This window comes from Phaenicophaeus curvirostris, chromosome 7 (assembly GCF_032191515.1).
Source record: "Phaenicophaeus curvirostris isolate KB17595 chromosome 7, BPBGC_Pcur_1.0, whole genome shotgun sequence".
NCBI lineage: Eukaryota > Metazoa > Chordata > Aves > Cuculiformes > Cuculidae > Phaenicophaeus > Phaenicophaeus curvirostris.
The window spans coordinates 27,701,801-27,728,079 of NC_091398.1; the positions used below are offsets into that span (position 1 = coordinate 27,701,801).

A 26,279-nucleotide genomic window follows, 5' to 3' on the forward strand; every position below is an offset into this window, starting at 1 on the left:
ATGTTTGTCTGGAGTGGGTTTTCTAAAAGCACTGCAAGGACTCAGGAGTCAGTCTTGCTGACAAGATATAGGGTCCATACCCCAGGTTTTTTAAGAAGTCCCTATGCCATCTACCTTTTAATAGAAGATGGATATACAACATATGTTTTGGTCAGTGGCTGTAGAAAACTGACATTTTCTAGCTTTAATGCTTATATATATATATATATATATTTAGGTATACTGGCAACATTCCATTGAAGCAATCCAGTGAGGAGCAGTACATGTGCCAAGACAAAATGCAAAGGATAAAATGATATTTCTGCACCAAGCGTTCTTGTACATTCACGGTATTTCTCATTCCCTCACCCTGGAGGGCTAATGGATCTTAGTGTGAAATAAATAGCAAGGAATTGCTATCGTACAGTCTTGCCAAATGAAAGTCAAAGCACATTTTAAGCCCCAACGACATGATTGTTCAAAGACTGAATAGGCAAGTGTAGCACTGAATGCCAAATAAAGGGATATAAATAAGAGTGATGGTCATTTGCATGAATAGAATATCATGAAGTTGATGAAGCTGCAGACACAGAAATGAGCTTAAATAAGTGCAGAATTCTATACTATTCTCACAAAAGAACTTAACACAGTTACACTGGTCACCCTTTGTTTGCAAGTCAAGAGTACTTACCATTCTTGGAGAGAATCACAGCCAAATATTCATGAAAGTAGGTGTTGATGTACAGCAGAAGGCTTGGAGTGTGCGCTGTGAGAAAGCTAAATGCAATATTTTCCTTGGACACGACAGCATCTGCATAAATGGCAGAGCTCCAAGTGCTTGCATTTTTTGTAACAGGATAAGGTTCTTGGAAAATATAGGTAACGGAAGTGCTGGCTTCAAATAACGCAGAAACCTCTGAAAGCATATAAAAACCCAAAGGAATAATTTCAGCCACTGTATTTCAGACAGGAATGGACATAAGGTGACTGCCCCAGAAGCAGAACACTGCAAAACACCCCCAACCCAGCTGACATCACTATTCCTTCACACTAGCCGTGTGTCCTTCTTTACAGTCTGTCTGTCTGTCTGTCACAGAAAGGACAGTGTATGGAGACATTCAACTATTAGTAGTCTTACATTCAACTATTTTAGTGCTGGAATCGGAGCTCCATGGATGGAACAGGCCAAAACGTCCTTCAGATAAATAAATACTTGGTTCACCATCTTCTGATAGTTGACACGTAAGGCAATATCCTCTTCACAGTAAAGACATCTGCCAGTGCATGCTCATATGCTGAGAACTCATACTTGTGTTTTCAATAAACACCACATAGTCTAGCCATGAAATACCAAACATGACAACGGCAGTTTTTTCTAGTGTGAGGCACAGTAAAGTCAGGTTGGTGGCATATTCAGCTACAGACTGACTGCAAGTACGTTCTCTCATAACTCAGATTCACCTCTACACAGCATCTCCTAACAAGACACTATGTGGTTGTTTGATACACCTCTCATGGCATTCGTGCCAAATCCTCAACTCATGTAACTGGGCATAGTTCTGTGGACTGCAGTACAACTAAGGTGATTTACACCAGCAGATGATGTAGCCCAATTAGTAAACCCATTGTGTTTGCGAGGTGAGGGGCAGTCATGGAAATCAGAACACTCACATTGCACCTTGTCATTATTGAGCAAGAATTTTGAAAGTTCCCTCCTCTCATGAATATCATGCTATCTAAATTGGATGTTCTTTATTTGCCCTGCTCCTTTTTTTCCAGGTGTTGGTGACATCTCCTAGGAGCCACCAGAAAGATTCAGCAAGGACACATTTATCAGAGACCCAGCCACGCAAATTAATTTTCTTCTGAATGCTTCACGCTTACTTTTAACATCTCTTTACATTTGGACGGGTAGTCACAAGGATGGGAAAACCAAACAAACATAAAAAAGACTGCACCTTTTTGTCATGTCATTACTCTAAAACTCTGTAGTGATAAGCTCTCAAGATTTTGTTAAGGTGGACAAAGTTGAACGAGCTATAGAACCAAACAAACTAAACATTCAGCCACAGGCAGGCAACTGTCATGAAAACTTTGGTCCTATTTGTTAATGTCTGTGCCAAGTTATATACAATCTAATACAGGAATCATACTGGGATGTAGTTGGTGACTTTAATAGCAGTACAACTAGCACTATTTTAATTTCTGAGGCCATCAGAAAGTCCACAAAAGGAGGCGTTGTAGCCCACTTAAGACAAGCAGTAATGCTTAAGGGAAAGCTGGTATTAGAATGTCTTCCTGTAACATGGGGGACGCAAAGCCGATACAGGTGGAACTGTCCTGTAATTCAGAGACCACTACAGACTTAGGATCGAAACTCGCTGCCTACCTTCTTTACAAAAAGGTCCTTCATAGGCTGAGCTGGTACAATCACAGGAGTAACCATTATATTTCTCCACACATTTTCCTCCGTTATGGCACAGGTTACCATAACTGCTGCAATGTCCTGGACATCCAGGTTTAACACCAGGTGTCATTTTAGCTCTCTCTTCAAGGTCAAGTTTCTGTCCATTTAAATGCAAAGAGCGAATGCATCCCAAAAAGCCCTTTTGTCTGGAAGCTGTTCCCCCTGCAAAAGAGAGAAAAAAGGACATGCATTCATTCCTGAGTCTGCATAATACTCAAAGCACTGAAGTCAAATTCAGGGGTACAAAACCAAAACCCTGAATTTAAGAAAATATTATCTATTATATATTAGTGCATACAGTGGCAAAAGATGACAGATGGACAGCCTGGAAACTAAAGGTTTCCATTTATCTTTATGAAAAGTCTAAAATGCTGCATGTGACACTTTCTTGTTGCCATTCTTCTCTCTCCTGCCTTATCTATTGCCCTGTCTGGCATTTAAACTGCAAATTCATTTGGGAAAAAGATTAGCTGCTTTATCGTATGTCTGCGTATCACCTAATACATGAGAAACCCAAACCTAATTTTTTTTTATTTGTTGCCATAGTAGAGAGTATAAATAACACCCTAATCCCAACAGCAGGTGAGTTATACATGCTGATGAGTCCAGATAGCAAGGATGAATCATGTTCAGCACTAGGCCTGCTGGCTGAAGGGAAATTACTTGAGTCAGAATTTATGCATGACTGCCCAACCTGATGTTGCATGTGACTGTTTGTTGTAGACAAGAAACACGAGTTCAGGTCACAGTTGTGGCATTTATTACAACTGTTAAACATAATTGCATTTCTACCTGAAGACTAGAGCTGTGTGGATCTATGCAAGAGTCTCTACGAGCTAACTATCTTCTTATCTGCCAAATAAAAATGATAACAGTGTTATAATGAAGACACTTTTTCTGTAAGAGGTGGTCTCTGAGAATGAATAATAATGATGATTGTTAGAGGACTTTGTGAAAATACCATACTTATTGTAGGCTTTGATTGTTTCCAATATTTTTTGAAGATACCGCAATTCTGATTGCTGCTAAGAAATCTAAAACAGGTTCAGGAGTAAACAGCATTTGTAGGCTCTGAAATGCTAGCTTTGTTGGTGACTCTCCTGCAAAGGTAGTATGAAAGACATTGCCTCTCCAAACTTTTCTTCTACAGAAGTTGGTTCTATATCACAGTGCATGATTTAAGTGATTTCATCTTTTGATAAGTCCTTGCAGAAAAGCATGTTTTTCATATACTGTTTAATTAAAGCAAGACTTCTGCAAATTAAGAAAATGTAGGAATGTCCTGAAAATCAATCTCACCAAAACCCTATTGTTCAGCTATACTATTCTAGCATATTTTTCTTTCTGGAACACTAATAGCAGAAATACTGTATTTGAATGAGAATAATTAAACTATAGATAGTATGTGTGATACAGGTTTATTTCATGATAATTTTACAGTGCCTTTCTCAGAAAAATAAATATTTTGAATTTTCTCTTTAGCCAGATACTTTTCTCATGTGAGGAAACGTTAGGTCACTTATTTTAAAGGCCTTCTCAGCACAAGAACTGAGGCTTCTGCATTTGATATACTGTGCGCACACAATCCTTTTCTTTGGAGATTTTGCTCCAAAACCAAATATACCATACAGAGAATAAGCAGAAACCTGACTTCTGTGGTTAAGGTTACTGGTTACTTTGTTTTCTTTGGCACGGAAAGTAACTCCAAATATTATAAGGATAAAAGAGTTTCCTTGCCTCTACTCTCAATACACATGAAATCCCAGCTGTAACATTTAAAGAATGAGTACAAACTGTTGTTCATTGTGGTACCCCTATTCTTACTGCTCTCTAAGGCACTTCTGCAAGGCCACGTAAAGTAAGTTTCTCACTTTTCTCCTCTTCTAATATCTGGAAAGTATAGAGCTTAACAGAGAACACCTAGATGATCCTAGGTCCACATAGTATTGATTAATCAAATCTTTTATTATTTGGCCATTTGGACAGCTTTCTTCAACTGACTTATCTTCAAATATGTTTCTGGGAAGTAAGAAAACCCTGAAAACAAACAAAACTCTTTCCCAAATTATGCTTTGCAGATTTTTCGTACACCAGTAGGCCTGATAGAATGGACAATTTTATGGATGAGACATAAATGTTTTGTTCAGGAAATCAGATTTTAGGATAAGCCCCAGGGCCATAAAAATCAGGGCTAAGGATGTTCTCTCCTGAGTGGAGGTGACACTCAAATAAGTAATGCTACTTTCAGCAAGCTACTTATGAAGCTGAATTTTACTGGGAAGCTTGGGGCAAGGAAGAGAGTGTGAAAGGATGGGGCAAGGAGCTCACAACTGAGCACTAATAGTGTGGCTTAGTGACAGAGGAGATTCATCCAAGAATTCCTCTCTCCATTGCTCGCAAGACAAAAGGAGGAATCCAAGCACTTAACTTTGCTAGTCTCTGTAATCTATAAAATGAATAGCACAAAAAATTCTAATCAAGGCTTTATGCATCAAAAACCATCTTAGAGTATTTTGCTTCTTTAATGTTGCGAGTCCGAGTGTAAATCTTGTTCTCAGAGGTCTGGGAGGACTGCTTTTCCCCTCCCTATACCGGGGTGTTGTGGTCATGCCTTCTCCACTAGATAAGACAGTTTCATCTCAGACTATGCCAGGAGAGGAGACGATGACAAACCTCCACAGGACCACAGGGATATACTAGGAGACAACTGCACTATCCAAAAGGATCTCACTCATTTTAGATACTGAAAGCAACTCTCCAGTGAAAGGAAACATTTTTGTTTGTCCCTTCAGAGCAAATAATGTGTCAATCTGGCCTGTTGCTGGGTAGTTTTGTGCAGTTGGATATATCTAGCCTGTACATTTATTTGGGGTTTGCTTCTTCTACTGTATTTTTTACAAAATTAACAGAAGAAACATAGCCAGGTGCAATGATATCCATGCTGCAACTGAGGATTATACAGTTAGATATCCAAATCCTCTAAAAAGTGTGAAATGGTTTTCTAACTCCTTTAGGCTCCTTTAAAATCCAAAATTGTTTTGTTTGAGTGTACTGGCAATGAAAAGTCATTTCTCTCTTCCATTTTGCACACACAGAAAGCTATCTCAGAAGCCTGCCACATACTCCACGTGCCCCAATGCCAGCCTTAGGCAGACCTTCTATCTTCATTCTAAGTTACTGCAGCAAGTGTAGCGGTAGAAAATACAACATACATAGATACTTAAATGCCCTGTGAGTCAATTACACGTTAGACACAACAGCTAATCATACAAACATTATTTACTCTACAATTTTGTCTCTTACTGACCATGCCTAACTGTTTCTCTGTAACAGAGGGGAACCATAACTGAATACAGTTAGATATTAATAGGAGGTGATGGAATAAACCAAGAATTGCAAATTTCAATTCAGTCACATTGTGTTGCTACAGATGAGGAGATAAAAGGAGAGGGGTTACATTTGAACAACTTCATTTTGACTCCTCTTCTTTTGGTTTTATCTCCGGGCAGATGCAATAAGAAGGAAGTAAATTTTTATGGTTTATTTTGAACGACGTATAAGAAATCATCACTACAGTGGAATTATGGGAACGTCAGGCAATGACAACTTCTTGCTTATACTATGTAGTGTGCTGGCTAGTGCAAACACTTATCTTCTACTCTCCTAAGGGGAACATTCCCCAAAGACCAATGTACAGGGCAGACATCATGTCAGCAGGATGCAAGAACAGCCAAGACCATTGAATCAAACACAAAACAGGGCAATGAACAGTGGCAGGCCAGAATGAATGGGGAACAGGTGGTATGAAAAGAAATGACACTCAATTGCTAGCATTTCTGTGAATATAAGGAATAGTATGAGCATATGAGAAGAAGGATCTGATTCCCAGCTCTATCAATTCCTTTCATAAAGTAGCAATGTATAACAGAGACTTTGGCGTAAACAGAAATCACTACTTGAGTGCCCCTTTCGAGGATATGTAAAATGTGGGTTAACATATCTATCTATGACGTTGTACCAGCTCCAAAATGAACATACTTTTGGGTACATTAATGTGCAGATAATGAATTATGGCTACTTTATGCTTATCAAGGCCAGAACTGAATTAAGAAGCTGTCTAGCAGACAGTACTGTTAATCCATGTAATGTAACATGAGTTCAAGCCCAGTAAGTCATGCCTAACATTCAGAGACACTCCATAGAAATGCAGTTTAAGAACATTAAACACACCCATGGTTACACGTAAGTATATCAAACAAGTTTACAATTGATTTTTACCCTAGCAATGACCCAGACAGGCCTAGGAACATGCACAACTCAAAATTAGCACAGGGACAATGTAAGCCATGCTGAGATTCCCAGGTTCTGCGATGGTCTCTGAACATCTGGATTACTCTGCTGGAATAAGTAATCATGGCTTCTAAACACTGAACTCACTCTTGTTATATATCAGCTGTTACCCTTCTGAGACAACTCAAGTTCACATTTTTCAGAGTCTTCAGGACATAGCTTTGCATTAGTTCACCATCAGTGTTTTATCCATCTAAAAGGACTAGATAGTTGCTGCAATTTGGGTGGTATTGCTTTGGTTTCTTATGGAAAAGAGTATTTCCTCACATAGATGGTTTATTTTTATCTCTGAATCCAGACTTTTTAAATTTCTTGTCCAGATTTAAGAGAGAGAATATTATGTGCTCTCATATTTCAAGAAAAGTGGTAGCAAGGTAAATAAGAGAGAAACAGCATCAAGGTCTCCACTCAGGAAGACTGAACTATGAATTTATCCCTTACTGGACATAAAAGAACCTGCACACATAAAAGAGAAATCCTTCTCTGTGCTTAGTCATTGGAAAATCTTCAGTAAAAGCCTAAATCTCCTAAAATACCTAGAGTCAGTCAATCTGAAGATAAACTTCCAAGGAAAGTCAGGATTTCTTAACTCCCGTCCTTACAAAGTATTTAAAGAGCGATTAACTTCTTCACAACATGCCAGTATTGCCAGATTAGAAGTAAATGAAGCAGAGCTCCACGACTGCCTAAAACTGACTTGTTAACGTTGCTAGAGAAGGCTTATGTTGAACTTCCTTTACTATAAATCATAGAAAGTAAAAAGTCCGATTGGCCAACTTTAAAAAAACACCAAATAACAGAAAGAAATCCTTGAGTTAAATTCTTCTGTTAATTACAGACCCAAATATATCTGGTTCTTGGGTTAAGAAGGATAAATCTGGTCAAAAATTAAGTAAATAACTTGCTTATACAACAGGTTGAAACAATTGACAAGGAATGAATTGGTCCAGATTAGCAGAATTCCTTTAAAATTATGTTATATGCCAAGTTCTTCTGTTGTTAAATTATGGAAGTGTCCACATTTATTTCACTTGTGTGATCTACTGTAGATAACTTCCTAAAAGGAAAAGATACAAAAGTGCCTCACATATACTGTACATAGACTGAAATCTTTCAAGCAGCAGGAAAAAAACTGTAGTTTAAAGCCTACAGTAATCTCCTCGATCATCATCATAATGCTACATGATACTAATATAGTTTCTTCATCCTAAAGGATCAATAAATCCTTCCAAAAGGTAAATAAACGAAATTAATTTTTGACATTGAGCCTTATTTATGAGATTTACAAAATATTTGAATTGATTCTGGAGAAGAATCAAGAAGAAAAGTTTATATCTTAATGACTAGCTACCTCCAGTGTGGAAACAAAATTCTATGTTTAATTAGGATGAAAGAGGGAGACTCAATTAAAAAAAAATATTTGGAACATTTTTAAAACAGCAAATCATGTCAGTTATACAGATTATTAATTAAGAATGTGCATACTAATTGTAGAAACCCCTTAATCATTGTCACTATGCAGAATGTTGCGGAAACAAATATGTTGTAGATTACAGGGGGAGTAGACAGCAATATTATGTGCTGTTTCTTCTTTCCTTTATACAATTTTGTTTATGCATTTATTTTTCAGTTGGGATAGAATTCACTCTGCATGGTTGAGATACTCAATCAGTTGCTTCCTGGAATGAAACCTTCAGTACAGACAAATTATGCCACATCTGTGTATTGTTGGACTTCTGCCACCTTTCCCTGGACCACCTGCAGGGACACAGCATCAGAATCAGGAGCCTGCCCAGGTTTCTGTCTCTTCTGAATGCTCAGGAAGTCACGTACAGTTTTGGCTTTCAATATGGTAGAGATAAGTGGCAAAAAAGTACTCCTAAACACATCTTAGTTTTTCTGTCCCTTTTGTTCAGATTTTAGGAAATATGTGGATGGACATAGGAATGCAATCTATTTACTGCACAGTGAAAACTTTTCACCTCCTGGCTGAGATAAAGTAACTATGTTTTAGGGTTTACTATAAATATTAAGCACAATCAGAGAAAAAATTGAGTTGGAAGTCACGGCTGGAGGTCAACTGGTACAATCTGTTTCTCAAAGTACCACTAAATTTATAGGCAGACAAGGTACAGATTCACTTCACCAGGACCAATTCGATCTTTTCTGCATAGCTCCTACTCATCCATGCAATCCTCAGATTGTACCCATGATGATGTCCTGTCCCAGGTGCAATACTTTGCATTTGTCTTTGCTAACAAGTATTACTGTTGACATGTTTTTTTATTGAGGTTCTTAATGACCACGGATTTCCACGATGCAATTCATAGATTACATCACTTTAAAATCACCATAAAGTTTGTTCAAGTAACCTGTTTATTTTGCAAAGACAGAGAAGCAAGCTTATAGGCAGATACTGCTTTTCACATGTGAAGTGGTAAGCAGCTGATATATCCAAAATATCTGATAGATGACATGCCAAATCTTTCATTTTTACACCAAAAAACTTGCAGACATCTTACTTGTCATTAAATTTTCTAAGTTTTCTCACTGGAAACAGTACCTTAGCTAGATTTCTGTGATGTTTATAAGGCATCTAGCAGCCCAACTCTACTGCCTTCAGGCCTGGCCTCCCACAGAGTATATTAGCATTTGAGAAACAAGTGATTAGCAACATGATTCATACCAGAAAATAGAAACCTTGCAATATGACAGTGTTAAGTCTCCCTTCCACAAGGTCTTCAGTGTATTTTCCTCTGGCTGAGCCTATCAGAGATCATTTTAGGTATGAATCAAACCTGGCCATTGATGGAACTGTATCTATTTGTTAATATATTCATTACTTTCATACATTCAAAGCCAAATAATTACTTCACATAGGCACCATGAAAAGCTCAAATAAATGCACCAGAATCTTAAATCAAAGGGTGTAGATACACAGGTAAGACTTACTCAAATGAATTGACAGATTGAAGTTTGCTACAGCATTATGGCAAAGTAAGAGAACCTATTTTAAGGAAAGACTCAGTAGGTACCTGAGTGGCCCTGAATAAGTAGGTTACAACCCACTCCATCACTGAGTGGATTACTCAGAAAGACAATGTTTGAACACAGAAAAGGGAGAAGTCCCTTTGTAATCCCTGATTATATTATCAAATAAAAGCTGGACCCAATCTAGGTTTCATTTCCAGGGGACACAGGGAAACCAAATATATTCAAACAGATTTTCTTTTTTTTTTCCTTTTCTTTATTTTTTTCTTTTGAAAGATCACCTTCAGTTAAAATAGCTGTATTTGCCTTCACTGTTTTCATAGTTCTCTCACGCATGCTGTTTATGTCCAAATAAGGGCTCAGGCATACTTGAAGGAACAGACTTTAAGACCATCTTGTCAGCAAGGTTTGCCCTAGAAACTTAAAGGAAAAAAAATGTGCCTTTTACATAGCACCTAAAAAGAGAGATCACATTTCCTACAGTAAATTCCACAGTGCTGCACAAGAAGAACTACTATGAATTCTTTGGCAATAAATATGTTTCAAGCAATCTTAGACCCTAAAAAATACCCTATAGTTAGTATAGTATGGTTAAACTACAGTTAGTATTAGTAGTTTCAATTTACTTTATGTTGCCTATGCAGGAGTAGAAGAGAAAGCAGGATTAGGTCACCATATCCATGCTTAATGGTGAAACAATAATGTTACCAAAACGTGGACATAGAAATATTGTACATGTCTACAGATACCCTTAAATGGTCCCTACCTACAAATAATTGACTGTTGAGCTGCAAGCGGAAGTGCCCCTCAGCAGGTGCCTCCAGGACTTTCTTGGGGAGGTTGTCCACTTGGAGAGAGGTTTGCTTGAGGTTCCTCTCTGCTCGGACATAGTGCCACTGGTTGTCATTCAGGGGTGTGGGAGACTGCACAGTGGCTTCTGTGGGGCCATTCCCAACATCTATGGAGAACGTGATCTCTTTGGGGGCTGGAACAGATAAACAAAGGTGAAGAGGAAGTGAAGGTCCAATTAAATCATGAGTTTGACATCAAGAAATCCTACATAAATATAGGGTCCATTAACTTTTATGTCAGCAAATAGTACAGCATCATTTACTTCCCATCTCCTACACAGCAGCGTATACATAAATCTAAGCCTGCAGCCTAACTGTTTGATCTCTGCAGTGATTATGCTTGGCTATGGGTACCCATCTTTTTTGCTATAACAGTTAGAGTGTTCTAGAAATAGTAGCTCTCTTTTTGACTTAAAAGTCCCAAATGCTGCACAGTAGTCACACAATGGTAGCAAAAGATCTTGGACAAATAATGCTAGGATGGAAGAAAGGATGAAAGAGCTCTTTCTGTCTAAATCTTTCAAGGTACATATACTTAACTATTACAGAATGTGGCTTTAGATGGTAGGAAGTAATTCCACAAGCATTCATGAGCCTGACCCAAGAAGCAAGGAAAAACTAGTAATCAGCAAAACTAGTTCATTCATGATCCTAGAGATCCAAACTATAGCTGCATATGTAACACATGTCCAGAGATAGTAAGGCTGCTAGAAACAGGATGATAATTGAAAACAACCCCCATATATACAAAGAGTCCATTATGCTTTTCTGGAAGTCTGAAAGGGGCCAGAGCATTTTGACATTCTTGCCACTGATTATTTTTCCTCTTCCTGAAATGCTAAATACATCAGAAAGACCAAGAACCAACCAGGTCCACTGACCAGACAAACAGAAGGTTGTGGTTTGCAAATTCATAAAAAAACTGTTACTTCACACTCAAAAATTGGATAGGTCTCATTTTGGAAGCTGTTTCTTAGATAGTTAAGATAGGAAACCATCCGTAGGGATACACAAAGATCTATTTTGAGCCCTTGCATCTGCTAAAAAGCTGTTCCCCTGTGGAGCAGCTGGTCTGAGGAGCTTTCTCAATACAAGACCTTTAGGCTGCAAACTCCACCTGGCAACAAGAAACATAACACCAAACTACTGATGAGAAGCCTAAGTTTAAAAAACAAGACTCTCCTCAAATTTTAAATAACTTATTTCTCTAGGAGTATAGACTTAACATACATAAAAAAAGCTTACAGTAAATAATCCTCTAGTTTACAGTATTTGTTATATATTATATCAAAATGTCATTTTTACTTCTATATCTCTGAGAATGAAAAGCAGTACACTGAAGTACAACCAAATGGGAGTTTGATGTGCAATTAACAGTAAACCATACCTCATTACCTTGTGATAATGCACCATGACATTTACCATTGGTTTAATGAATCAAAGGGCCTTGGGGCCCGTTTTTATTAAATTTTATGTTGGGCATATAATAAAATGCATACCACTCAGTTTGTTTTCTTAAGCTTGACAGAATTTGAAATACAGAAGTCATATTTCATGTCAAAGCCACAGTAGTTTTTTGTCACTAATAAATATTTGAAGTCATCAGGAGTGAGGCAAAGCCTCACTAATTAAGTTCACTGCTACTCTCCTTTATATACTGAGTAGCAGTTATACTGTAGTCACTAGATTCTGAAGTGTTCAAGGCACAAGACAGCTGTGACTAACTTATCTTGCATTAGCATTCAGTCCTTCCTAGAGCCTCACATTGTAGCTTTACCATACACACTGAGTTCCTCTGAAATGCTAGGGTTACATCAGAATGGGTATGTTGCTGATACAGAAATAAAAGTAACCATCAGATTGGTTGTATTAAATTTGTCATCTTTCTCCTAAAATTGCAGTCTATGTGAAGTCTAAAGCTACATCTAAACAGTAGCTTTTTCTCTAAAGAGAAAAGACTAATATTGGTGTTGAAAAAGTAAATTCAGTCACGTGTTTAAAAGACAAACGTAGCCATAACAAGATGAGGTGTAATGACCAGGGCTATATAGGGAAACTGACAGGAGAGATAGATGTGTCCAGATTAATGAGTCCTTATGTCTCCCTCTCATCCTCCCCAGGCACTTCCAAATGTCTCACAACAGCAGATAATACGTCCTTCCTGCTTCTCTGCACCTGTCAAACTGGGCAAATACACTAAGATTTCTCAGTGGTGAAACTTACAGCTTATTTCAACTCGTATGAAGTCTTTAATCCCAAGGTTTTCCAAGAATACCCCGGAGACAGCAGTAGTTTTGAAGAAGAAGGAGATGTCCGCGCTGACCTCGGCATGGAAGGTGGGGAAGTGCAGGTAGGAGGCCTCAGTGTTGAAGGAAGCAGCGTTCCAGAACTGCCCTGCAAACACAACCCCCTTCTCTATAGTTAATTGGCTCCGGACAGCAGCTGCGAGCTGCATGTGGAAAGCCACCTTTCATCATATAAAAACATTTCAAAAAAGACCCCAAACCCCAAAAATCAAAACAAAAAGAAAGAGGAACATTCTGTACCTATGGAAATTGAGAAGAACTAGTACTCACTGTCTCCATAGCAACGCAAAGGGCCGATTTTCCAAGCAGCCTCAGAATTTGACCTGTTTGTGTCAGTGATCACTATCTGAGATACAGGCAAATGGTCTTTGTAAGTAAGGAGGCCGGTATCATTTGTCCTGTATTGTAACAAACAAACAGAAAGAGACAGATTAACCACAGACAAAATCCCCAGCATTCCTTATGCAAGGCAATATTTGAATGATCCTTAGTTAAAGATGAAAGTTTTTTTGCAGAATTACCTGACCACTGTCATAATACTGACGACTGAAAGTACCGTGTTTGGATACATGATGCTGTCTGGTACAGACTGTAACTGTGTTTCAGAATGATTGTGAAGCAGAGGCAGAGTGCTGCCATTCTGCCTGATGGGCATTAATGTAAACTGGGCTTTACTGGATTTCCTCAGCAGGATGAATTTGATGCGGATCAGGTCTAAGTGCAAGTATGCATTTCTGTTAAGTTAGCTGGAGACAGATAATGGCATTTATGCTGACTTTAAGCTTCATCCCAACAGGAAGAGAATACATGACACCTGATTCAGCCTGCTGTTAGCACAGGGCACATAAGCCTCGCAAAGCATCCTTCATGAGGCTGAATCTCAGTAGTTTTGGGGAATATGTTCTAAACCTCCACATTGCCCTGCGATCCTCATGCAGGGTGAGGACTCAACTTGCCTGTTGACACTGAGGTAAAAGACTACATGCTGCACACGGGGATGGCAACAATGACTGGATCTAAAATGCCAATAATCCCAAATTTACATGCACTAGCCTTTCAGGCACACATGATACAAAGTCTTAGGAAACAGGCATCACGTTTTGAGCAATACCACTGCTGGAGAGCCTGACATCCCAGGCATGGGATGCCTGTATGCTGCTTGTAATACCACCTTTCACAATTGTACCTTTCATAATAATTCCAACAGTGGGAAGGGACATGGGACTTAAGCAAAGAAATCAGGACGAACATTGCAGCTGTGCTGACACACAGCCTTGGATGTTTGCTTGGCTAAGTGCTCTACGCTGATTAACATCAGGAAAAATAGGAGTACTTTGATCTGTTTGACAAATGCGGCATCTGTACCATTTATTTTTCCTGCCTTCTAATCGCATGCAGCAAAGTTAATTGTCTCATAATTCCAAAAGGTAAAGGAGAGCTACCCTCTTCAACTCTAACATTTTTTTCTTGTTTCAGTGGGTGTCTGACATGTAGACAATTGCAGATAAAGTGCAGCAAGATGAAATTCCCAGGCATGAGGCAGAGATATGCCTTCAAAACAGACTCAGAAGGAAAAATATCATGTATGAATCAAAAGTATATGGTCTCTGAATCTCTTCACAGAGGTCTCTCAGCAGCATACTCATATAGCTTATTGTATTGACCTCTGAAAGTTGGTGTAAATGCTCTCAAAAGATTATGAAACAGTTTTAATGAAAGTTGAACTATTTGAGTATTTCTTAGGAAGATAATTAAGTAAGCTGTTTCAGTGGGTGGAAGGAGGAAGAGAAGGCAGAACTGAAGAAAAGCAGAAATATACACAGAAAGAGGACATAAAATGTGCAATATACACATGAATAACTAAGCTGGCATTTATTTTTTTAAAAATAAAAAAAAAATCCCACAAAATATTTAGGCAGGTTTCCTGCAAATTTATTTGCATTCAAAAGATAGTGCAGTCTTTTGACTAGCTATGATCAGCATTAAAATAAAAATCAGTAGCTGCCTACATCTACCACTGAAGACATCTAAAAAAAAAAAAAGAAATAGTGACATTTTAAAGATATCTATTCCACATCTCTGAAAACTGCATTGCTTATTAGATATTCTGTTATATTGCATGAAGTTTTTATATGGAATTTTATGACTCTGAGTTTTTACTAGTTATATGACAGTGTCACAGAGAACTTTAGTATCATAGCTCAACTGTGAGAAAGAAAACTAGAACTAATAAAAATCTTCACTTTTACGCTAATGCTTTGAAAACTCAATCAAGTTTCTCTTAAAGCTCAAACAGTACATTTTATGAATTTTATCCTTCCACACACAGAAAAAAAACTTGCGTAAGGATACCTGTTCTCATACAAGCAGACACCAAAATAAAACCTTTCAGAAAAACATTCTACCCTTCAGAGAATGTGTTAATGACAGGACTAACGTATTTATTGTTGCAGTTTATTATAATTATTCAATGGTGGGAAATTACATTTTCGGCAAAAAGTTAACATTTAAGATGTTTCAGCTAAGAAAAGATGGAAAGAGATTTGAAGACACTTTGCAAGTCCTCATGGAAGCTAAAGTTTGAGTGTATTAAATTCCTGGTATTCTTTACGTTGAAGTAATTTCAGACTCCATTTATTATAAAGCATCACAATTCCTCTTCTTTTTAAGTGATACACCATGGTAACCTCTCAAATATAGTGTACTATGCCTCAGAGAGGACAAGAGAGCTTCATGTACCCGTACAACAATTTCCTGGAGCAACTGCTGTGGCATTACGGAATACAAATATACCAGAGTTTGGAAAAAACAATGGGAATTTTGCCTGAAGGGTGTTCAGGGATCACTTTTAATGTACTACGGTTTTCAAATAAAATTTACTGTTTCTGACAGAACGCACCTGAACTATAATGTGCACACACATGATTTTGTCTTTTAAACAAAAATAAAACCTTGTTAGATTCATTGTTTTTGTATTTGTTGCCAGAGCTCACTTATACGTATTTTAATTTAGCAGTTCACGTATACTTAAAACCAGATTACATTTGGTTTTCCACAGCTGCTTCTCAGGTTAGCCCAAACCACTACTTTATATCTCCTAGCAGGTTTCACATAGCACTTAGTGACCACTTTGATCAAGCATGTCTTTTGTACCATGCTATGGTTCTCAGAATTGAGAACTACATGCAGGTCTTGCCTGCAGAAGAGTCCTAGTGGGTAATGTTCTTTGACCAGGAATGTAGGTTTAGTCCTGATTTCACAAAAATCAAAGCAAGTTTTGTCACTATTCTGGAAGGAGCCCTGTACACACAGAAAATGCTACAAATAAATTAATAAACCTGGGAAACAGAACCTTTTTGAAAGGAAGTTCACCTACCTGACTTGGTACTCAGTTTGGCATAAATTCAGATGAAAATTGGAATGTATTTCATAGTGTGGAAGGTACCCTCAACAAACAGATGCTTCTCCAAGTTCTTTGCATAAAGGCTAGTATCAATTTGTACTTCCCACAAGCAAAACTGAACCAAAACAAATCCAATAACGCTCTTGAAATATTTTTAATTATGGGTATTAAATACAGTTGAATGTCATTTATTTATCTATATCTGAGGATTAATGCCTGTATGTACCCGAAGGACTTCCTCAATAAGGTATGAGGCACATTACACATTAAGAAAATTCTCTTTGTATGTGGGGAAGGGACGAAAGAAAAAAAGGATAAAAAAGTGCCACAAGTGCAGTAATGATATTAACTGTGGCAGTGCAGCAACTGGATGCTTTAAGATGTAGCACAGGTAGTCTTACCTGTAAATGACAAATAACTATTTTGATGGTAACACTACAAGTCTATTTTTCTTCTTCCTGGCTACAAAAAAAGCATGCTGAAAAAAATCTTACTCTATGGTATCCTAACAGTGTGAGCCATCATAAATTGGTAATCTCTAGGTAGCTGTTTAAGTATTTTTTCTAACAGCTGGTAGAGCAGCGGTGCCATTAAACGTAATTCCTTCTCACATGATCCCCTACAGGTACCTATTCTTCTTGTATGTTAATGAAAACTCTGGTGGGGTCTGAGCCTCAGTAGCTCAGATATTCAGTGCAGATTTTCACAAATAAAGTACATTTGCGAGAAAGAATACTATCATCAGCAGATATCAATGAACTCAATGAGGAATGGGCCAGTGAAACAGGCTTTTCCATCAGAAAAAATTTTGAACCTTGTGCAGGACATAAGATTAAAAATCCAAAGGAATACATTGAATTGTTATCTTACCCACCAGCTGTATCTAAAATGCCTTACTGGGTACAATAATGTAGACTCGCAATAAAGAAAAAAATAGCAGCACAAGAAGACATACCTAATAGTTGAAGGCGATATGCAGTAGCTATATTAGTAGCTATAATTAGAGAAGAGGTATAGAGAAAAAGTTTGGTAATGATAGTAATGAACTGATTCCTGAAACCTCAGGGGCCTGTTACAGTCAGCTCTCTGCAGGCAGCTTTTCTAGTTTGTTGACAAATACAGTCATGAAGGCAGATATCCAAGACAGCTCTATACAGGCCAGGTCACCTCCGGCAGGGTTTATTTATGAGCTCACAGGCTCTGTGGAGTTGCCTGCACTGCTTCTGGGGCAACAGATTCAGTGCAGGATAGTGCTAGGCAAACAAAACCTGTCAAATCTGTGCTTGTCAGTGGCTGGGTTTCTCTGCCCTGCTCTCCTCAGCCCTTCTAGTTTTAGCATCCTGGCTCTGGTACAGCTTTGCACAAATATAGTTCATCCAAAAGGGCTTCGTGTGCTTCCACAGGGCTTTGCTTCCCTCGAACAAAGCTGGATATACTCAACATACTCCTGGGAGCCAAAGTCAGTTTGACAATCGTAACATCCCCCCTTCCCATCTCTTTTCACGCCCTATGTTGCTTGCAGTACCAGAAAGACACAGTAAAGAAGTGAATGCGTGTTACTTTGGAAATAGGAAGACTCAAACCCTTAGTCTCACACTGAAAGGGGCTGTTCTGGAAGATAAAAGAACAGGATACTCCTATAATTTGAATAATAGGATTGGTGAATAGAAAGAATAGATGGGCAATCAGCTACTAGTTGGAATCAACAGGGCCCACTACACTCTAATTCACAAGGTTTCCAGGTGAATGTAATCTGTAAGAAATAAGTTTGATTTGATGACCAACTTCAATTAAGTGGTTGGAATTGAAGCAGAAAATGAATTCCAGATGGAGACACAGAAGTAGCAAGTGGACTTCAGGACAGTCCTGCACCACCATGGCATGAAAGAGGTTCCTCCCATTTACATGAAAGGTTTAGTGAGCAGCAAGACTTTTGTTGCAAAGGCAAGAGAATTTGTGCTTGAGATGGAAGACAACCTGGGAGAGGTATTTAAAAATCCAAACCATCTCTGGAAGCGACTGAAGGTAACACAAACATGCCTGCATTTTAGAAGCATTTTATTCTTTACATCAGTTTAACACCTTTTCCCAGTAAAGCCTGTATCAAGAACACAACATTTGATTGAAAAAGGCCATATCTTTTAGGAAGAAAATCACTTTGAAGGTAAGTGCTTGAAGCTATGGCAAATTTGTCTTATTTATACATAACTTGTCCCACCACAATTTTCCCAAAATCTCCATATTGGGGCAGGGGAAGAAAAAGAAAGGACAAATTTTTTTGGACCAGGTTTAGCTTCAGCTTGCAGCTATTGGAACTCTAGGAGCGTTCCCATTAACTATAGTCAACTCCCTTTTTTGGAGGCATGCCTAAACTAGAGTCATGTTTAACACCTTTCGAGATCCCTTGCTTGGGTCAGGGTGACAAGTTCTGCCTCTGCCCCCTCAGCAGAGCTCTTCTGTTCTGCAGCAAATAGCACAAAGGTACGCTGCTATTCAGCAGTAACAGAATTAGCTATCATCATACTGTAGAATTTTGCAAGTACAGCGAAGAGCTGGATGGGAAAAGATACTTTTCACTAGAATGCTTCAATAAAAAGAAAGGTGAAAAATAGAAAAGCCTTCCCCATATAGCAGGCAGCCAATTATATTCTTGTTCATCCAACCAGCACAACTCTATGGGGACTAACTTGGTGTCATGTCAAGTACGAGCCTAGAGATAGCATCTGGCTTAGGTGTCTGCTTAGATATCATTTAAAAGTCAGCATGCCTAGAAGTGCATATTGTATTCTGCCAAACACCTGCCTCAGGACTTTTTAAAGGTCTGTTTTCTATTGTTTTCTGTTTCTTTTGCTGCTCTGAGAAATTATTAGCTTCTTCTTAGTCTAAGGAAACCAAATCAAAGCAAAATCCTAAGCCTGTCTCCTCTTCAGAAGGACGCTCCAGCTATTCTGGTGAGTTCCTATCTTGGAAACACTGTGAGCAGCCTGATTTATCTAAACGAAGCAAAAATAATTTTCTGGTTTTCTAGTCTGCAGCACCCATTTTATTTTGTACTAAGTAAAATAAATGCATCTACTGCTGCCTTGCTCCTTCCACTATAATGTGTAACAGGTTAAAGTTACAGTTCAGATCTCAGCATGTTTCAGATTCAAATGCTCATTAGGTATCAGGGGGTCAGTGTTCAAACAGAGAAATACAAAAGCAATCTTCAAGAGGCATGAAATTTCTTATGTTTAGAAACTCTTCGTAAAGGTCAGGGTTTTTTTGGCTTTTAAAAAGGCAATCTGCAATTTAGAATACGAGAGTCCAAATTTCAAGTGGATTAAAAGCCAAAACAAAACACCTGAATGCCCAAACCAGCAAACAGTAGGCATTTTAGCTGAGGAAACTTCTATGCATATCTTGTTATTATCATGAAATTAGGAGAAACAAGTAGCTCCATGAGCTGCCAAGCTAATGAAGCATGATTTCCTATATCTCTCTCCCATGAGGGTTTTCCAAAATCTAATAAAAGCGTACGCTTCTTTAACTTCCTTCTTGTGTGTTTTAATTGGCTTTCTCCCCTCAGCCTGGCATAAATTTTCATAGAATGTGTAATTTCTAATACTTTTGAGATGACTCCTTCTCTGCTGAGGATGTTTGAAATGTGTCTGCTTGTTCAAACTCACTGGGTGTGGGGGGAAAAATGGAGATAAAACACCCACAAGCATAACTCACTTAGATCCCATTTCCCTAGGAGACCGAGCAGAAACATTGTAAAAATGTAGTTAAGTGTTCACTTTGCAATGGTTTGTACAATCTAGCAGTTCATTGTCCTGCAGTCTCAGACTACAACCCCAATGGTCTGCCAGCTTAACACACCCTGCTCTCCTTGAGTAGTAGCTCACTGAGCAGCAAAATGTGGATTATGAAAAGAGCCAAGCACCAGTAAAAACAGTTGCTTCAGATACTCGTGCAAAACTCAAAGGACATCTCATAACCAATCATTAAAGAAAAGATAGATTAACATGCACAGCCAGACACTACTATACAAATCACATTCATAAACCAACATTTACATAAAGATGTTCCCAAGGAAATCCCTGTACAGCTATGATTTTTTAAAGTGAATACTGACCCCATATAAAGGGATAGAAAGGGTCCAAGTTAATAATCACACTGTCTGGAAATCAAGCAACCAAAAAAACCCAACACTTAGAGTGACAAGTAATTTCTGATTTTGTTTGTTTCAAGACCCCTTACTGTTCCTTTCTACTGATTCTCTTCTAACTGAAGGTTTCACAGAGATAATTCAGATAATATTTCCAACATAGTAGCCTATTACAGCAAGACATTTCTTGTCTACTTCCATTATTCATAATTTTTAAACTACTCAAGGTTAAATTTTTTTTTTCTCAGAAAGGGAAGCAACTCCAGAAGGAAGAAAGGGCAAAGCAGCTTTCAGATGTATTTTCATAATGTTTCAAGCTGTATTATGCTTTAAACAACACTCATCTGGCATTTCTGTCCCCTCCAGCACAAGTATGGAATTAACTGGAAAGTTCACCAACTAGCTCTCAGCTGCTGGAGAATCTCTGAAAGCACAGAGAATGGGAGAAGATTTTGAGGTGGCCTTCACAAACTCACTTGACATTGGTGCACAACAAAGATCAGGACTCTAGGAAGGCTTTGAATGTATGTGCTGCTAGGCTAAAACTTCCCACAGAGACTGAACTAAAACCTACAAAAGTCAAAGGAAGCCTTTGCATTGACTTTAAAAGGCTTGGGACCCAGTGTAAAAGAAAGTAAAAGCACATACAGATATACTGTCTCCTAAGAATAATACAAGTCATTTTGATAGTACAGATTTCTTGTTCTTTAGTTGTCTGTACCTTAATATTGTTGTCTACACCTGAATTTTCTGCTCTGCTGTATACTCATGCACCAACCTCCTAGAGCATTTATTCATGCAATGCTCCAATTAAATCAGAGAGTTTTGGGGTTTTTTTTCCAAAAATAAAATAACTGGATTTGGCAATTTTCAATGAAGATCTTTCCAAAAAGAATCTATCCCAGCAACCTGCTTCAGCCAGGTACTTTGTCTTTGGTTCAAATAAGAAACTTAGTCCAAATTCTAGTTTGACTCTAATTCTTATTTGATTACACTCAAGGCATTCAAGCTTCCTGAGCTGTGAACCAGGAAAAGAATTAAGCCTTCTTGCCCTACTTCCTATCCCCAGCTCTCACACAGACACTACTATACATGTTAAAATTATTACCATTCTTCTCTATCTGCGTCACAGTTGCAAAAATATCTCATATCCAGACAACTTTCTTCCAGTCCACATGCACACTGCTGAATGTTCGGAAGAGATCCTCCCCAGTAAAGATGCTTTTCATTGGCACGGCCAACCCACCAAGCAAATGGCATTCCATCTGGATGAAAGGGAAAAAGAGGGGGTAAAAAAAGAGAAAAGAGAAAAAGAGAGAGAAAGAGAACTTGATAAGCAAATTGGATTCCCCTGAGAATGAAAAGAGAATGGAGGTGAACATGTTAAATAATACTGAAGGAAAAGATGTAAACTACAGAAGCAGTAAAAGACCATACACTTTGCCTAAGTTCCATTTTATGGAATACATGCTCAGAAAGTAACATCTCTGTGGTAATCCTGCTTCATTTGAGGAGCAGTGAAGGCTCATGTGTTTTCATTGTGCCAATCACCTATGAGAACCTCGACACATTTCAACTGCAAAGACATTTAACCTGTGAACCCAACACCACTGTCTGCACCAGCTGTGTCCACTCTTTTTGTGGGAAGCTAGAGGGGAGATCCAACCACTGACATTGTCTGAAAACAATTTTCCTGCCATGACTCACACTGCACAGCTGTCCACCACCCAGTATTGGCCAGGAACCTATTGCAAAATCCACCTGTTATAAAGGAGACACTATCTCTTAGATTTGGAATTTTTCATCTTAGGACTCATACATGAAGAGCAAAAATCTTCAGAAGTAACACAAACTGAGCTATCACTATGGGTTTAATGCATTTCCTCTCAAAACTAAGACCAAAATTAGTATTCGTTTCTAAAGCAGCAGGAATAGGGATTTGAATAGGCTTTGCACAGGTGGAATTTGTAAATATGAAGCTCCATAAGTTATTAAAATATCCTAGATTAAAGATTCAAGTAGGACATAAGCGCGGAAAAAATTTTCCCTGCGAGGGAATTAATTTGTCCCTACGAAGACATTTTTTATCTACAGGAGCTCTAAGATCTATGTATTTATATAAATAAAGATAGTTTTTGTTTAAGTTTTATAATCTCTTATACATCAAGCATTAAATATTAACAGTCAGATACAGTAAGCTGATTCAGATGTAATGAAATCCATGGATTAATATTTTGCTAAGACTGACTTTGCCTTCCAATTCAGATAACTTTTTCATTGACTTCTTAATCCTTAAGTCAAGTAATGTACTCAGTTACACATACAGGTAGACAAAATTTAGCAAAATTGACATATCTAGACTTCTTGATCAAAGGAGCTTGGAAAAATAAACTGCACTGCTAATGCAGGAAAATGTATCAATTTATTATTCTGTTTTACTAACATTATTAGCAGGGAGTATTCCTCATTATACTAAGCATGAAAGTCTAAAATATGAAATGTTATCAAGGTTAATTGTAGAGTATAAAAGACTAATTAAAATGAGTTTTAGAATCACTTGGCAAAATGAATTCATATTTGTTTTCCTTCTAAGCTTAGACTGGTGAAGTATAAATTCATAAAAATGAAAATAAAAATGGGAAGAGTAACTCCATTCTCATGATACCAAAAATTAAGACATGACAATTTTGACCAATACCCATTGGTACTTATTAGAAAAACACAATTCAAGAACAACTAAGGATTCATCTTACAAAAAAGCGCATCTAAGTCTCATTTTATTGTCAACACATTTGTTTTCTCACTTCTCTTTTCCACTGATTTTCTTGCAAAAGCTCATTTCTGCAGCCACTAAAACAGGTCTATATTATTGGGAAATTACTTGGTAAAGCTTGGAATAGTAATGTTAATTGAAGGTGATTTTTCTAGGCTTTGAAATTGGTATTATACAGAAGTGCTTAATCTAATTTTAAGTGTCCATTCTACAAAAAAATATTTAGATAAAGATAAATTCTTCAAGCCATCAGCAAATAATGGTATTCATTAATCAAGTTCAACCTGTGTCAGATTCTTTTGGCAGAAACTATTACATACTTAAAAGTAACAGTGAAATAAGCAATCATTCACAGAAATTAAGAATGAGTAGTTTTCAGATGTGTTTTTCAGATCTGTTAATGTTTTTATCGAGCAATATCAAGCAAAACCATACACATTCAGATTTATGATACAGACTGGAAAAGTGGGAGAATCACCACAGTTTGAGTAATTTACAACTAAATTAAATACAGAAAACATTCAACATTATAAGGAACAACCTGAGATTGTCAAGGGAACAGACTATAAAAAACGTGTTTTCAAAAATTCTCTTTATTAGGCACTGTTCTGCCATGCTTTACTCAAGATGAATAAATTTTTCTCCCTAACTAGTGCTTTAGAAATCAAGTGTAGTTCTAAGGAAAATAATGCTCTAATTCTTTAAAACTTTCCTACATGCTTAATTTTTAACACATGAGAAATCACAGAGCTATCCAGCAAAAGTCTTAAATCTAAGGTATTTTAGCAAGGTCCGAAGTATTTAGAAATTACTGAAAAATATGTGGTATGTCGTATGCCTGTAATGCTGAAGTAATATGATATTTCACTAGCAATGCCAATCAGTCTATCCCCGAGTTCCTTCCAGAAAGTTTACACCATTGCAGCTTGGAAGAGCAGGAGGGTGCCTTGCACTGAGATTGAGTTTGGGCAACAGCTATTGATTCAGCTTCATTCAATATCTTCACTTCTGTAATCACAGTATTATCATTTTTTTTCAAAGCATTGTCAATTCTCTATGACCTCAAAATGAATTAATTTCACTTCTGTGGTGAAGCTTCAGACTAAGTCACTGACCTTAATCAAGGTCTTCACACAGCCCCATAAACTAATGGTTGCATAGAACATTAGAATTCCTCTTTAAAATATCTAAGGTATAAAGTCCATTTAATTGTCATTCTGTGCCTACGTTGTATTATTAACATATTATTTGGTCAAAAAAAGGTAGTTAAAAGCCTAATACATAAATAAAAGTAATTTTTGAACATTTTGGTCTATTTAGAACTGAAAACTAATCCACTATGATAAGTTTATTAAGGTTGTCTTTGAACATCATACTCAAGGAGAATATGTGTGAAAAAAATCCCAAACTATGCAAAGCCCTAAGTGACTGAATTCACCAGTAAAAGAACTAGAGCCCAGTTTCCTTAAAGTGACTTCTCCCTGTATTGCCCAAGCTGCCCTTGAAAGGTTTTAATTTTAACAAAATCCTCAAGAAAAGGAAAACCTTTTTTTATTTCTTGCAGAAGACAATAATTCTTTCTGTGATTGTGGTGTCTGGAAGCCTCTACAAACAGATGCTATATTTACACCACTGTTTTTACCATAACTTAATATAGAATCATAGAATCATCAGGTTGGAAGAGACCCACCAGATCATCGAGTCCAAAAATTCATCATCTTCCCCTCAGTTTCTCACTGCACAAGGCGGTGTTTCCATTCCATCTTTTCTGTCTTCAGCGCTCCAGTATTTATCCTCGCACCAGTGTAATGTCTCATATCCTTAAGGCTTACATTTTCCTGTAGAAGGATTTTGACCCTAAGCTGTTATCCTGAACACACATCCTGCTTGTCAGAAGACAGCATGGCTATGAACTGCCCCACTCCTTAGAGAGGGAATCACCCAGCCGCAACGTGCTGGCTTCTCCCTGATGCCTCGCTGCATTCAGGAGGCTCGGAGGGGTGAGCAAAGAAATCTAGAGCTGAGCAGGCAGCAAAGGAGCCTGGTACGGCTGGGAGTGGCACCAGCAAGGTGGGAGAGGGTGAGACAGGGAGACACGGAGAAGAGGCAGTGGGTTTCTGGCATTCAGTGCTCAATCAGATGTTCACGGAGCAGGATGTCTGGAAAACAACCCCTGATATGTTATATGGTATTGAATAAAAGAATGAGCAGGCAGACAGAATCTGTATCAAACCAAGTACTGCTACTTGTTTACACTATCAAGTCCAGGCTACAGAAAGCAAGGTTGGCATAGGTCTTCTGAAAATGAAGAATAAGAGGTTTCCTCTTCAGTTGACTGTCTTGATGTTTTCCACTGCTTGTCTTCATAGGCCGGTCCTTTGTGGTCTACTGGTCTATTTGACAGCTGCTAAGTCTATGCATCTGAATGCCCAAATAAAACTTTAGAAACCCTGGCACATACAATACCAAAACACATGAATAAGAACTAAGTTTTCCTCCATCCTGCAAGCACAGGGAGTAAGCTGCTTCCAGATGCCAGTTCTCCCATACACCTCCAGTAACCTATCAGTGCACTTAACTAAACTCTTCATTGTTAGTTCTCTGTACAAAATCTGTTTCAGCAGAAACAAGGCAGGCACAGACTGTACAGTTCCTGAGCACAGAGGCTGAAGGCTACAAAAACGGCAGTGAGACACACAGAGATTGTTTCCAGTGGTCCTTAAAAAGACAGTGGCTTGAGATCAAATTCACCTGCAATGCGTATCTGGCTCTTCAACTAACAAGAATGGCTGAATGCGTATTTGGTGCCCCTCTACCGGTTTGCAAGAATATGTTTGTCCTTTTAAACTTCCCTTGTAATGACAGTTCTCTTAGTCTGTATTAGAAGAAATTGCTTGCTAGCAATAAAATTTTTTAAGGTTTTAAACTTGCTCATGTTTTAAATAACAGAGAATTTTTCAGGAATTTTTTTTGTACAGGCACTGAGAAGCTGAAGGAGGGGGAGAAGTA

At 38.0% G+C, this 26,279-nt stretch overlaps 1 protein-coding gene across 2 annotated transcripts in view; it reads right to left on the reverse strand.

Moving 5' to 3' along the window:
* The window catches only part of CNTNAP5 (contactin associated protein family member 5), a 281,176-nt gene that overhangs the window by 38,922 nt on the left and 215,975 nt on the right, over nucleotides 1-26,279 (reverse strand). For both annotated transcript variants that reach the window (XR_011337752.1, XM_069861390.1), the window contains exons 14-19: nucleotides 21,606-21,762; nucleotides 13,215-13,342; nucleotides 12,862-13,032; nucleotides 10,554-10,772; nucleotides 2,369-2,608; nucleotides 671-895 (exon numbers count right to left, since the gene is read on the reverse strand). Coding sequence is in view for 1 of the 2 variants with exons in the window: in XM_069861390.1 (XP_069717491.1) it covers nucleotides 671-895; nucleotides 2,369-2,608; nucleotides 10,554-10,772; nucleotides 12,862-13,032; nucleotides 13,215-13,342; nucleotides 21,606-21,762 (1,140 nt within the window). In the remaining variant the exon portion in view is untranslated. The remainder of the gene's footprint in view (nucleotides 1-670; nucleotides 896-2,368; nucleotides 2,609-10,553; nucleotides 10,773-12,861; nucleotides 13,033-13,214; nucleotides 13,343-21,605; nucleotides 21,763-26,279) is intronic.